The sequence below is a fragment of the Sceloporus undulatus genome, chromosome 3 (assembly GCF_019175285.1).
Source record: "Sceloporus undulatus isolate JIND9_A2432 ecotype Alabama chromosome 3, SceUnd_v1.1, whole genome shotgun sequence".
Taxonomy (NCBI): Eukaryota; Metazoa; Chordata; class Lepidosauria; order Squamata; family Phrynosomatidae; genus Sceloporus; species Sceloporus undulatus.
This window is the reverse complement of record NC_056524.1, coordinates 22,140,617-22,156,431: the sequence shown is the minus strand read 5'-3', so window position 1 is coordinate 22,156,431 and position 15,815 is coordinate 22,140,617. Positions and strand designations below refer to the sequence as shown.

At 40.9% G+C, this 15,815-nt stretch overlaps 1 protein-coding gene across 1 annotated transcript in view; it reads left to right on the top strand.

The window, feature by feature from the left end:
• The first annotated feature begins 2,213 nt into the window (after positions 1-2,213).
• MMP20 (matrix metallopeptidase 20) overlaps positions 2,214-15,815 on the top strand; it is a 27,595-nt gene continuing 13,993 nt past the window's right edge. The window contains exons 1-3 of the mRNA XM_042460934.1: positions 2,214-2,401; positions 12,680-12,828; positions 14,535-14,660. Coding sequence (XP_042316868.1) covers positions 2,229-2,401; positions 12,680-12,828; positions 14,535-14,660 — 448 coding nt within the window. The 5' untranslated portion in view covers positions 2,214-2,228. The remainder of the gene's footprint in view (positions 2,402-12,679; positions 12,829-14,534; positions 14,661-15,815) is intronic.

Genomic DNA, 15,815 nt, shown 5'->3' with positions numbered 1-15,815 from the left:
GACTTCACCCACAGAAGTAGGCTAGATTTGACCTATATAAGGTCCCTGAAACCTTTGCTTAGTGTGTTAGCTTGGATTCCATGGGGACACTCTGTCTCTATGAACCCTGACTAGCTCCGGCGCAATCGTTCACCTCCACTGATCGGAACGGCCCTGTTCCACTCCATACCAACAAATTGGATCTGGAAGCAAGCCTCATGTTTGTATAAGTATAGCTATTAGTTCAGTCTACAAACTTTTCCAAACTAATTCACGATTTCCTGAGCCATATATGAATGGGTGTATGTTAGTGATTTGCTATGTGATTTTCCTCAATAAAAGAAATATTTAATTATAAGAATTTTGCCTCTGCACAATTCCTTTGCATCTACCTTTCTCTTGGTATACAAAAGTGAAATGGTCTCGAGGATTATTTGTGGCCTGACCCATTCTGAGCTAAACTAAAATCCCCCTACATAGACTTTTGGCTACAATAGGATTTAGGTGATTGCTAATTTATAGAGAGTAGAATATTATAGTTTCTGGCTGGGTTCCAATGGCTCAACCCCATGCAAGAGCACAAGGGATTCCTGGACCTGATCTCACAATGTAATTGCATTATCTCCATCAATTACCCCTCCGATTGAAGCCTCTTCCTGTTATGTTATGTTGTTCCAGAATATTCCACTGGTCCCTCAGAAGTGGCTTTTCAAGGGGACCAAAAAACAGGGCTGGAGAAATATACCACCAGTGAAGTGAAATTTCATGGGCACTGTAAAATGTTTTTCCTTGCTGGTAGCTTTAATGAATTGAGAGGAATCCAACTTTTCCTCTATCTAAGTATCAGTGTGCTACCCCTTCATCAAAACTCGGAGCTCTGTAATTACCTTCTGAGACATGAGTCACCTTCTTTCTTGGCTCCCAAACCAGCTTTCATCTATAAAAGGAGCATAGGGTCCTCTTGCCTGTTCTTGCCAAGTCACCCTTTGTATTGAGGAAGAAATGGGACTCTTGGGTCTGCTTTGCCCACCTTTACTTCTGATGCTTTCTCTGAAGTATTTAGCTGCAGCTCCTGCACTTTTTGCATTGTCACAAACGTCCAGCTGGAGGGACTTCTATACTGCTCAGGTTGGTGATGGTTTAGACATTTTAGTGACTTAGATTGGGATCCCACGTGCACTTTCTTGGCAATACGTCCTCCTGAGACTTCAGCAAGACAGAGCTTCCAACTGAAAGCTCAGAGCTGGGGAAAGTTCCTTTTTTGGACTATGGCTTCCAGAAGCCCCCAACTGGCATGACCAAAAATAACTTTCAAGCTTTGTAAAAGATGTACAGGATTTGGGTTATTAGGCTCAGATGCTAATGAAACTTACATGGGCATATGTTTTGCTACTCTTATATGAGCACTTCTGATGAAAAGAATAAAGTATTCTTTAAATCACATGTCTGCTTATGGCTTTCCATAAGGCTTTCTTAGATAATGAATATTGAGAAGTAACTTGCTATTGCCTTGCTGTGAATATAGCCTCCAACACCTGTTATTCCCTGGCATTCTCGCTTCCAAGAACTAACCAGGACTGATCTTCCTTAGCTTCCAAAATCAGATAGTATCTGTTACCTTCAGGGTATTTAAGCAACTTCTTTTTAGATGGGATCTGCTAATGTTAAACCAATATTCAGTGATGCAGTTAGATGATTTTGGGTTGGATGTGACAGACGTATGTGGTTTCTGGAGACTTTTTAAATGGTACTGTGTATAACGGCCTTAATTTCAAATACTGGTAAGCCAGCGCTGTTTTGCTTGGCAGCTCTCCTGTCCACTGGACATAGTGGGGACATGGATGTGTGTCAAGAAATCTTACTGTCAGGATACAATTGCCAATACTTGTGGTAGTGATGGGAAAGTGTACCTTTTATTCCTTGATTCTCCAAGGTTTGCACCCATAAAATAAATATGTCAATTCTACCCTATCAAGCTCATTATCTACACTCAGTATGTAGGATTATATGTGATGCATGTTGAGTAATATTGAAAAGACCTGTGAAAACAGATTGACAGCCCTTCACTTCAGATCTTACCATGTTGTAAAGCTGTGCCAATACTAATCGCCCATAATCTCTGGCCATAGATAAGCCCACTTCTTCTCTTTTGCTGATATATTTGTCTCTATTTTTAGGACTACTTTGACAAATATTATACACCAAAAGGTGGACATCATGTTGGAGAAATTACAAGTGGTGGCAATTCCATGACAAAGAAAGTTCAGCAAATGCAGGCATTCTTTGGGTTACAAGTCACTGGGAAGCTAGACTATAGCACCATGGATGTTATAAGGAGGCCTCGATGTGGTGTCCCTGATATAGCAAACTATCGACTCTTCCCAGGAGAACCAAAATGGAAAAAGAGTACATTGACATACAGGTAATGAGATCAGATTGACTGAACATTTAAAATTTTTCTTTTCGTCTCATTGTTCAGATGAGGGATATCCACATCTGGCACTTTCTTCGGTAGCGGAGAATTTTGCCCATTTTTTAATATTGATTCTGGATGCACTCATCATCTACCCTCAAAATATAGGATTGGCTTTCAATTCATTATTCTCAGTTCCCAAACTAGGGCTGTTGCCACACTACAAAATTAATGCAGTTTGACACCACTTTAACTGTCACAGCTCCATCCTATGGAATCTGGGGATTTGTAGGTTTTTGTGGCACCAGAAAAACCGAGAATTCAATAGCATTGAACCTATGGCTGTTAAAGCAGTGTCAAACTGCATTAATTCTGCAGTGTAGTTGCAGCCTAAATGTGATGCTAACTGCTTGCTGAGCAATATTGGTAAGCATTAAAAGATGACTGAGCATAAAGAAATTTTTCATATCACCTTTTCATACCAAATATTAAAAGGAAGCTGCTGGCACATTCAGGCATAAATGAGGAATAAACCAGACATGATGTTCAGCTAGTGATTAGAAACTGTTAGCACATTTTCCATCAGTAACAGAACTTCTGCAGAAATATTAGTCTGGGACATCACATTTGCAAATGCCCTTGTTTACTTTTAATGAAAATCACATTTGTCACTAATAAAGTCTTCTGAGTATGCTGTAATTCCACAGTTAGCATCTTGTCTGTCTGTTTATCTCTATGTCATTTTTAATCACAGACAATTATTTTCTTGTACTTCAAAGAGTATGTGTATTTTTGTATATCCTATATGGGCCTCTTCGTGAAGGAAAGGAAGAAATAAAAGTATTTTACCATGAATCCACTCTAGAGGTAATTCCTTCAACAATAAGCCATGTCTTTATCTAATCTGTCATTCTCTAACCAAAGAATGAGAGGAGTGTAAATGGAGAAGATAGATTTGTCCTTTCATTCATGTTCTAGTGGAACAGTCTGTACAATAAAGTGTGGGAAGGAAATATTTAGAGCTTCCTAACCCCTTTTACTGAAAACTAAACTATTCTATTATTGTATTATTGTTTCTAGATTTTATTGTCTGTAATTTTAATGGATAGAATTCTTTAATCCTTTTTAAGGGGGGGGGGCGGAAATTGTATATATTGTTGTATTTTTTTAAAGGTTGTATGCCGCTTTAATTGTGGTAACAAAAAGCGAGATATAAATTGAACTTTTATTATTTATATTTTTTATTGAACAAGTAGCAGGAATGTTTCTTCCCTAGAATTAACCCATTTTTCCAGACACAATAGACTCTTGAATATAGGGGAGCGGGAGCAGAACTGAGCATTCCTTTCCCCTACATCTAGGGCAAACACACAGTTCAAAGGGCAGATATGGAGATATGCATTAACAATTGTATTGCTGTTGTCTTCCTGAAAAACTAATTATTTCAGACCAGAGGAAACTGCTTTGTAAGAATGCATACTCTACACATTCATCCACACAAAAAACATTCTGTATCCTATCTTTCTATAGCCAAGTGAGATGTGTGTGAAATCATCAAGAACTTATAATCTGCCTCTGAAATTCAAGATTCAGGCTGCATCCATACTGTAGAAATAATCCAGTATGTCATCACTTTAGCTGCCATGGCTCAATGCTATAGAATTTTGTGAACTGTAGTTTTGTGAGACATTTATCCTTCTTCCTTGCTGGTGCAACAACAAACTACAGTTCACAGAATTCCATAGCACTGAGCCATGGCAATGTCAAAATGGATTATTTCCGCAGTGCAAATGAGCCTTAGTCATTTAGGCCCTGTGCAGACCAACCTGGGAGCACTCCATTTTCTTCGTTGATTTTTTTCAGCAATCATTCCAAGTCTTTACTATTTTCTGCTAGTAGTATGGTGTCATCTGAATATCTTAAATTGGTATTCCTTCCTCCAATTTGCATACTTTTTCCTCCAAATCTAATCAGATCTGAAACAAAACATGAACAATAGGAGTTGTGCAGTTTCAGCAAATGTCATGCTTTTCAAATGAGACTTCCTTCACCACTTGAGGGAGCACTTTCTCCAGAAATACAATTTCTTTCACATCGCGTCACTAATAACGATACATATGAAACATATACATATACACTCAGACCTCCACATTGCTGTTTTGACATCCGTAGATTTCATTATTTACAAGTTTACATCCACCACCCCTTCTCCCAAAGCCCAAGGCTGCTGTGTGGATATTCACACAACATGGTCTGGCTTCAAGAGATTGTAGTAGCCATAGCCTCTCCTGAAGTCTGAGGCTGCCATGTGAATGTGCATATGGCTATGATCAATAGTGTTCCCCCTCCCAATGTCTGAGGCTATTCTGTGCATATTAACACAGTAGCCTCAAGCTTTGGGAGTGGATTGATGAAAGTGGCAGCAATCATTGGTGCTCCTTCCTCCTTATGTCAGAAGCTGTTCTGTATACATTCACACAGTAGCCTCATGGCCAAGATTCTGCATAAGGAGATATAGCTAGAATGACATAGAGCTTTATTACATGTGAAAAGAGCACAAAACTAGAATGCGAGAGCAGGGGCTTTCTCCCTGCTTCTCTGCATGAAGTCATAGCACTTCCACTTTATTCTTGAGGGAAATGGTCAGAAAAGCATGTCTTTTGTCATGCTAAAAAAATCAGTTTGACAAAAGGCACACTTTTATGACCATCTCTCTCAGGAAGTAGAAGAGCTACAAGAGCATGCAGAGAGGCACAGAGAAAACCACTACTCTTCCACTGTTTTGGCTTTCTTTTCTCATGCGATAAGGCTCATAAATATGATAACTTAGTTGCATCTCACAATGCTACCCCCAAATATCTACCTTTTAAGCCATGCAACCACCATTCCTACCATCTCCACAGAGTTGGAAAGCTTGGTGGTGAGTAATAACACATCCAGTCTTCTTCTTCTAGCAGGGCACATTGCAACAGGCAATTGCAATAGGATCCAGCAAGGAGAGGACTAATCATATCATCATGCACCACCCTGGAAATTCCTCTGTAGGGGCGCAGCATGGCTTGAAAAGTAGGTTTGGAGGCACTTTGTTCACTGTGGCCCAGTATAGGTAAGGAACTGAAAGCACGTAGCCAAGCAGCAAACAGAAAGAAGACATGCCCCATGTGCTCTAAGATGGTCAACTGTTTATTTAGTGTTAGTTCAATGTTTAAAAAGCCCAACATGTTCCAGCCACATGAGGCCTTCTTCAGGCTCTATAACAGTGGTTCCCAACCTGTGGGTCAGGATCCCTTTGGGGGTCGAATGACCCTTTCATGGGGTTCGCCTAAGACCATTGGAAAACACCTATTCAATTACAGTTATGAAGTAGCAACGAAAATAATTTCATGGGTTTGGGTCACCACAACATGAGGAACTGTATTAAAGGGTCGCGGCATTAGGAAGGTTGGGAACCTCTGCTCTATAAGGATATTTGTATATCAGAGATTGCTGAGTATTGTCCTGTATTTTTAAATACTATAGTTTAAGTGTATTTATATTTGTTTTCAACCCTTGAAGAAGGCCTAGTGTGTTCAAAATGCACCGGGCTTTTTAAACACTGAATAAACAGTTGATCATCTTAGAGTATGTGGCGCTTGTCTCCTCACTGTGGCCCAAAACAGACGAACAGATGGGGCAGCTTCTGGCCACTCTGGGAGCATGACGTTAACATGATGCACGCCCCAAGAGTATCCAGAAGCCTCCCTGGGGCTGTGCTGGAGCCTCCTAAGGTGGCCCAAATCTGAGCCCAAAAGGAGCAGATCTTTTCTGCAACTATTTGGGGTTACAGCAGGAGATACTCCCAGGGCCATGCTGTGTGTTCACTGTGGCCCCAGATTAATTGGACTGGGGGCAGCTTTTGGCTGCTCCTTTCTGCCCATCTGCTTCAGCTCTGTGATAGTACAATAATGTAAATGTAAATTAATATAATTGCTGTGTTGTAAGTCAGGCTTGCAACACCATAATTACTGAACAGAGTGCCAGCCAGTATCTGTGTATGTAACTAACAGAATTCTAGTCAATGCAGTTTTGTTAGCATTCATTATGTTAACTTTGGGAAGTGACTTGGTTATATCCTTACTGACTCCCCCAACTCCCAGGCCCCAACTCACTGCAGGTAATTAAATTGTTTGTCATTTATTACTTCCAAGTGAAGATTATGCCCAATCTGTAATTTCCATTTTTTTACACTATCTGTGCACTAGTTCAATATGTTTATCAAGCTCTCATACCACAATCGTAATAACCTTTTCTGAGTCATTAACCACAAACTCAGATTCTGTCAATGTCCACCTGAAGTTTGAACATTCTGCCCCATCTTGCAACCCTTTAACAGTCTTTGCCATTTTAATGACCATTTCCCTACTTGAAGTAGATACTTTCAAAATTAACCATGATTCATTTTTCTTCTGACCACTAAAGACTTTAATTTTGTCAGAAAATGCAGTCATATCGGTGTTCAACCCTTCATTCTAGGTCATTTTTGAACAAATGGAAAAGAACTGGCTCCACTACAGATCCTTGGGACCCCATGGTTTATAATTTTTTTCTGTTGAGAGAATTGACCACTTACTCCTACATCATGCTTTCTCTTCTTCAACCTGTTAAAAATCTATGCAAAGATACTTTCATTTGTCCCATAAGTAGTCCATTTGCTCAAGGTTGTTGGGAAAAGGACTTTGTATAAAGCTTTTTGAAAATACAAATAAATAATCTTCATTTGAATATCCCTATCTTCAGATGTATTGACATTCTGAATACATTGTAAAAATTTACTGAGAGACAATTTACCTGTTGTCATGTACTGGCTAAATGCAGTCCAGAAACACAGAAAGCCAATGAGATTCTAGGCTGCATCAACACAAGTATAGTGTCTAGGTCAAGGGAAGTAATAGTGCCACTGGATACTGCTTTGGTCAGGCCTTGCCTGGAATACTGCATCCAGTTCTGGGCACCACATTTCAAAAATGATGTTGACAAGCTGGAGCATGTCCAGAGGAGAGTGGCCAAAATGGTGAAGGGTCTGGAAACCAAGCCCTATGAGTATCAACTTAGGGAGCTCAGTATGTTTAGCCTTGAGAAGGGAAGGTTAAAAAAGGAGATATGATAGCCTTGTTGAAATATTTGAAGGGATATCATGATGAGGATGGAGCAAGCTTGTTTTCTGCTGCTCCAGAGACTAGGATACAGGGCAGTGGATGCAAACTACAGGAAAAGAGATTCTACCTCAACATTAGGAAGAACTTCATGACAGTAAGGGTTGTTTGATAGTGAAACACACTCCCTTGGAGTATGGTGGAGTCTCTTTTTTGGAAATTTCTAAACAGGGACTGTGTAGCCATCTGTCAAGAGTGCTTTGATTGTGTATCGCTGCATGGCAGAGCGTTGGACTTGGTGGCCCTTCCAACTCTTTGATTCTATGATTTTATGATTCTCTTCAGAAAACTGAGTTGATCACAACATAACAGTGTTGTCAGGACTGATACTTTTTTAGTTACACAGCATATTAAAAGCACTTAACAATTCAAACATTTTTGTGCTCTCACGCCCCATTCAGCTTCAAACCAACATATTCCTTTTTTCCCAGGACTGCCCTCCATTCTTCTCCATACCAAGCATTCTCACAGAACTAACCTTGTTGCACACAGTTCATATGTCCTCCCTTCACAGCTGCTCATTACCCAACTCAAGGAAGAGAAACAATTTTCCATCCAGCATCACCAATAATGTAGAATATCCTATCATCCAGTTTTACCAAGCATATACAGAATATATGATAGCAAACATGGCAGAATATAGAGCTAGCAAGCATGGCAGGAGCTATGATTCTGATACCTTTGCAGAAGGCCTTGGTGACTTTTTCAACACTGTTTGCTTACTATATGCCTACGACTTTGATCTTCAATACTATTTCCATCAATGTATTTGGAAGCTAACAGGCTTGTGATTTCTTTGAACCATCCCACCTAGTTTTTAAACATATGTGCTGGAATTCCCTGGCATTTATCCATTTACATATAAATCAATATCAATCGGTATAAATTAAATTTGACAGCATTGTGATCACTGTTTCCAACTCCTACATTTCCCAGTAGATGCTAAGGAGCACATCAGTTCCAGGGTTGCTTCCCTGCTGTGGGTTACTTGTGGGCTTCATTAAAGCGCACAGTCATTAAAGATATGTACAAATTATGGCCAGAATCTGTTGAGGCCTTACTTCTTTGTAAGTAGACTTACATCTGCATTGTGAAGCTGTGTGACATCTGTATTCAGTAGATGACTGCTGTTATATTACTATATAATGGAGTCAGCAAAATGTACGATGTGCATCAGGCACTCTTGCCAGTGTTACACACCTTCACAATTCAGTAACAGTGTTTCTTAGCACCTCTGCTATGTAGCTAATATACATAAAATTGCATAATGTAACAAGTCATATTGGATTCTGGTCTTTCTTTCTTTCTTTCTTTCTTTCTTTCTTTCTTTCTTTCTTTCTTTCTCATAACCCCAAAAAATACCATTAATCCAGCCAAGATGAGGGGGCAGTTTAATTCTTTCCACTTAGAATGCTTCCCTGATTTCAAGATTACGTATATGTCAAAATCATTCCAAGAATTTTGGTCAGGGGGATAGTAGCATTTTCCCAGTACTACAATGCATATGGTGCCTGATACTGTCACCTACAGTGTTTCTGTAGAAGCCTTAGCCCCTCCACAAGTTGTTTCAAGTTTGATATTTGCCTAACTTGATTTTCAGAGAAGCACCACCTCTATATACCCTTCTCTGCCATCCTACAGCATTTGTGTCCAGAGATTACTATATTCCACTGGTTCTCTCCATACCACCAGGTTTCCATCAAGCTCACTATTATCTACATTTTCCCTGAAAACCAGGCACTCCCACTTAAACACTTCTACCACAGTAGTGGCAATTGGGCAGCTCAAGGCCCATATAATAAATAATAATAATAATAATAATGTTTATTTATATACCACTTTTCCAAATTAGATCAAAGCAGTGTACAACAGGAAGTACAATACAAAGTCAAAAATAAAACATAACAGGCCTCTCTCCCCCTCAAGATGGTGGTCGGAAGGAGGGCTTTTTCTTCTTTCAGGCAGGCAGTTGGAGCTTGCCTGCCTCTCTTCCCCCCAAGATGGTGGCTGAAGGGAAGGCTTTTATATAGACCATTGTGCAACCTCTGGGTTCCTCCTTGACCCCTCCTCTAATCTTGACCATAAAGTGAAGAACTACGTCTCCAAAAGCCACCATTATGGCATAACGCATGGTACTCCACTGCATCTTTTCAGTGGGCTCAAATCCCATTTTTTAAAATCAGAAAGTGACCTACTGGTCAGTTTCAGTTTTCCTCAAATAGCAAGTATGGTACTGAAGACCAGAGTGGGTGGGAAATAGGATGAGATGGCCTCTGGATTCTTTTTGACTCCCTAGCTTTCTTCTTGGCCTAGAAACACCAAAATACAGTGTCCCTTTTCATATATGTCTTGCACAAACAGTAAATCCTCTTGACTGACTAAGAGGTATTCCATATGCTCTTGGCCTGTTACCACTCCATTCACATTTGAGAAATGAGAAGTATTTTCACTTCATTCCGAAATGGATGATTCAGCTCAATCCAGCTGCTTCCCAACTGGTGTAACTTATAGTCATGCATATTACATGGGGGATAGCCAGTCAGTGGCATCACTGGGAGTGTAAGGGGTGCAAGCTGCACCAACTGACCTACTGGGGGGGGATGACATCACTGCTTCCCAAACACCTGCCTTTTGGCAGAAATAGACTGTGGCAATTACCTGCATCCCTTTAAAATGCTGAGGAGATGGTGTGAGTGGGGAGAGGCTCTGTGGGAGGATAAAGGAGAGGCCTGGGGTTTTTTTAAAAAATCAAAAATTTTAATTTTTTATTGAAAATTAAAATTTTTATTCTTTTCAAATTTTCTTTAAAAACATCAAGTCCCAATCATTTCACTTGCTATCAGTAAACAAACAGGTAACATAAAATAAGATAATGTAAGATGAACTGAACCTTGCAAGACAGAGTTGAGAATTATAAATATAAAGAACAATGTTAAATTGTAAATATAAATGAGATATATAAAGTGACAACATATTATTGAATGAAGTACAATCTGGATGGAAAGGAAGGACAAAAGATGAAAATTCAATTAATTATAAAATGTAACGGACGCGATATGATGTATTTTAATTTGTGAAAATTTAATAAAAATATTTTAAAAAACCAAAAAAACATCAAGTCCTACCAAATTTTCACTTTACCCACATGAAACTATGCACATTTAGGCTACATATAGGGGTATTGTAATTTAAAGGTATAATTTTAATTTTGTTAGTTGTTCAAGTCACAGCTGTTACCATTACACTTAGGGATATATGGGAATTAGTATTTATGAGTAACATTAGTACGAAAAACATCACTAAGGATTCTTTATGGTATAGGAAGAAGTCAATGGAAGGGTGCTGTCACCATTAGGTGCCTGATTATTAGATCTGGCAGATATACTGAAAACACATTCACTCCTCAACCTCAGTGTGACAGATGCACCATGAGTTACTGCACCAGGTAATGCCAACTGCCACTGCAGCAAATCTGTAGGGGTTAACTGCAACATCAAAGTGGACTGGGAGCTGAAATCACTATGTTAAGTGCTTGTCATGTAGAGCAGCAATGACACTTATGCAAGACAAGGGAAGACAGTTCCTCCCCATCCTTATTGTAGACCACATTCTTCAGGAACACCTGCATTTCTGACTGGTTCACTGATTTTTGTTGAAATCCCCACTAGGGGCCCACTGCTAACTTTTGGAGTCCTATGATTTTGGCTGCCCAGATAAGCAGTGACTGGAAGACAGAGAAACAAAAGCACTGTCTGCTTACTTGCCCACACTGTCTGGGTCAGTGTTCTTTTAGCTAAATTAGAAATGGACTGGAAACTCAAAAATTGGGGGGGGGGAGGTATTTGAGGGCCAAGAATTCTCCAGTGAGAAGAATTGTTTGCTGGCTTAATGAGAAGCCCTGGCCCTGAGCTTTTTTGTTTTCTTTTTTCCCTCCCAACACCATCATGCAGTGCCTGGGGAGGCAGGGCACAGCTGAAGCTAGCCCAGCTATATTATAACAGCAATACCAATAACATTTATATTTAGATTCTGGTTCATAGTGAACTCAGCACTCTCTAAGCAGTTTAAATCTGTAAGCCAATTGCCCCCAACAAGCTCATTTTATTGACTTAAAAAAGGATGGAAGGCTGAGTCAACCTTGGAGCCCTGGAATAGGACCCACAATGTTGTGGCTGCACTACCTGCATTTAACCACTGCACCACCAGGACTCCTTCAATAGCAAGATACACAATGATAATGTTATTCTCCAGAACTGACAGAGGACTTCCAGGAGTACCAAAGATACCTTCATTGTCTTCTCAGCCATTCCATGCCCTCCTTCAATCACTATGTGGTCATGCCGGGGGGGGGGGGGGAGGTGTTGCAGGTAACAGGATCGGCCATCTATCAAAACACAGCCAGAGGACTTGTCATTATTTCCAATTCTCCCAACATGGTTATGTCTCCTCAGCTGCCCTCCATCTTCCATGGCCACTTCACAATCATGTCAGGAAGATAAGAGGCAGATGAGAAAATCCGGGTGTGCTTTCAGAACTAGTGCATGATAGTACGGGCATCCTTTAGGACCTCCTGGAATGCGGTACTTTTATGAGAGATGGTCTTCTTTTCTAGCTCTTTTTTTTATGGATGTTCATTTCTTGTTCCAAAATCTATGAGCAAAATATAATATGTTCTCTTCTTTAAAATCTATTAATAACTTTCTTCCCAACTAGTTTGATTAAAATCCAGTGGCTATTGCAGTATCTATGGCCTGGGGCCAAAATTAGGGTTCAGGAGAACAGAGCAACTGCACGCTCCTGAACCCTGGTACATGCTGACGGCACCATCATGGCTCGGCCTCATCTACATGGGGGCCACTATGATGATGCACATGCTGCACAGCCTGCAGATGTCACTGGCAGGAAGTGGCATCATGGTGGTGCCCTTTCCCATTTACAGCACCACAAAAAAGAAGCCACTCTAGGCAGCTTCTTTCTGGCAGAACATTATTGTCGCATTGTTTAGTGGCTACGATGTGGGGCAAAGATGGGCAGCACAGAGCCACCCGTCGATCGAGCCCCTATATATCCTGAAATGTGCCTTTTCTCTTTCCAGAGTGAAAAAATATACCTCCAGTTTAAGTCATTCAGAAGTGGACAAGGCTGTGGAGATGGGTTTGAAAGCATGGAGCACTGCTGCCCCTTTGAACTTTGTAAAGACAACGTCAGGAGAAGCAGATATCATGATCTCATTTGAAAGTGGAGGTAAGTCCTTTAAGTGAAGTCCACCATATTTGATGCCAAATGTTTTGTTATTATGATTATAAGGGTAAGACTATTTGTCTGCTGAGATAAGCTTTGTAAACCAATGGCATTCATACAAAGGAAAGCATTTACAGTTTTTTGTGGGGTTTTCAGACTATGTGGCCATGTTCTAGAAGAGTTCTAGAAGGAAGAAACTCTTCTAGAACATGGCCACATAGCCCGAAAACCCCCACAAAAAACTATGGATGCTGGCCATGAAAGCCTTCGACTCCAGATAGCATTTATAATAAATGAGCATTAGTTGCCAGACATGGAAGGGAAGAATACTAGGAATGTGGGGGAAACGTAATTTACAGACCTTTGCTCCTGTTCCCAGTCCTATTCAAGGTTTTCCCATTCTCAAGAGATGATGGAGAAAAGCAATAATTTTTTCTTCCTGAAACAGAGAAACTTTCTTTTCCCCACAATGATGGAAAACAGCATAATCGTCTAAAAAAAGCTATGGAGCTTCCCTAAAAGTGGCATACTTTTCTGAAAGGCCATGCAGCTTTTCCACAAAAGCTACAGAGCTTTCCTAAAGAGGAAGCGTAAAACTAAATGTTGAACATCTTTAAACATTGCATAGCTTTAAAAGTTTTTTCTCCTCCTAAAAGAAGGAAAAAGCCCAAAATGGGATGATAGGCAGCTTCAAAAGCTATGGAAATTTCGAAAAAGACAGCATTATGAACAGTTAAAAAGCCAAATGGTAAACTAGAAGGATATGGTTCTAATTCATAAACTATCACAATGAATTAAAATGACATTGTCTGGCATCCTGTTAGGAATTTACAGAGTTGTAAACCAATTTGCAATAATGTAGTTCAGAACTGCAGCGTTGCATAATGGTAAAATTCCCAGGAGAAGTGTTGTTGTAGCTGCTCCATTGGGACCATTATACAAACATTGTAAGTACTGTGCCAATTGTACAATAGTTGATGCACAACAGTACAGCACTTTTTAGGACAGGCTCCCCTTATGCAATGACAGCACAAGGAGAAGAGGGGCAATGGCACTCACCAGAGACATGGGGCACTGCTAATCCAGAACTAAGAAGAATGGAAAGTTGTGGGCCAGGAAAATATTGCCCTTTTGCAGTGCCCCTTTTTGCAATGGGAGCCCCCATTGCATAATGGGACATCTTGCATAGTGGATATCATATCAGTGATGTAGCATTACCATATAGTTACACATCACAGCCTATGATGAAAAGTCTTGGCCAAAGCATTCTTTGCATCAAATGATAGACACACTTGGGCAGCGCTTCCATAACAATTACCAAATTTCATGCTATCAGCCAGCAGTTTCAAGGGTTAATCTTCTGGTCAACAGTTCCCAGAACCATCCAGTTAGTATGGCACAGGCCATGCAAGTTGGGAAATTCCAGGAGTTGTAGTCCAAAAAGCCAGCAACTTTTCCAAGCTCTGAAAACACCCATGTTGTGATCTTGAGGCATTCTAAAACCACAACTGTGAGCATCATGCAATTTACATTTTGTTAATCTAATTGAATTCTACACTGTAGAAATAATATAGTTTGACACACCACTTTAATTACCATGGCTCCATCCTACAGAATCCTGGGATGTAGTGTATATCCATCCCAATGGCTACTATGAGATACCATGTGCTATGATTGTGGCATGACATTATCTTCTTCTTCTCTGTTAGATCATGGAGATTCCTACCCATTTGATGGGCCACGGGGGACTTTAGCACATGCTTTTGCACCTGGGGAAGGACTGGGTGGTGACACCCATTTTGACAACGCAGAAAAATGGACAATGGGAATGAATGGTATGAGCAAAACCATTTAATGACTTAAGATTTCCAGAAGCCACAGTTTGCATGACTAATCAGCTGTGGCCGAAATAAATGAGATGAAGTTCAATGTGCATAAAAAGGTGGGCATATGAAGATGGTATATCTTGAGGAAATCATCACTCAAACTCTTGAGTCTTCACCCTTGAGAAATAGCATTGTGTATGGAATTCAAGTCGCTTGTCTTTTCCCCAATACTGGTATTCAAGGAAACTTACAAATTACTAAAACCAGTAAAAAATATTGTTATAGAATAATAGGCCCATTACACACGGGCCTTAAAGTACGGACTGGGTCCGTACTAGGATTAGGAAGGGGTGTCCCTTCCAGACACCCCTAACCCTAGTACGGACCCAGTCCATACAAAATGGCAGCACCCTATGTAGACGGCAGCGCCATTACGGCGTCACGAGTGCGCTGCCTCTATATGGGGCGGCGCGGACGTAACGTCATCACGCCGCACCAGGGCGCATAGTGCGCCCTTCCCCCAGTCGGAGAAGGAGCTCCGAAATGGAGCTCCTTTTGCAGTTTGCATCGCTGGCGCAGCCTTCAGATGGCTGCACCAGCGACGCAGAGAAGAAAGGGGCTGAGCGGCCCCTTTCTCCTCCTCCCCGCCGCTGCCGGGTGTCCTTGGGACTTGAAGCCCCAAGGACACCCCTTTCCAAGCCTTTTGCCGCTTCCCCGCGGCCTGAAAAGCGGTGGATTGGGGCCTCGGAGACTGCCGTTCTGGTAGCTGAGGCCCCGATAGACCCGGGAAAGGGGTGGGTGCAGGCCGCCCCAAATGGGCGGTCTGTAACCTGCCATAGAGTTGGATGAGACCACAAGGGCCATCCAGTCCACCACCCTGTCATGCTATTATTATACTGATATTATATTATATTACATTGTTATTATACACAAGTAAACAACACCCAGAAGTAAAACCATTTAAAATCTATTTAAAACAAACAAAACAGTACACTATCAAAGGACATAACAGATTCAGGGATAGCTCAGGAGTGTTCAACTGCCACAATACACCCCCTGCACATCCCAGTACTTTCATTTCTCTTCAGAGTCCCTCTCAAAATTGCATTTGGGGTAGTATGGTTTGGGGGCTTGGTATGGGTAGGTGGAGATGTTCCTGCCTGT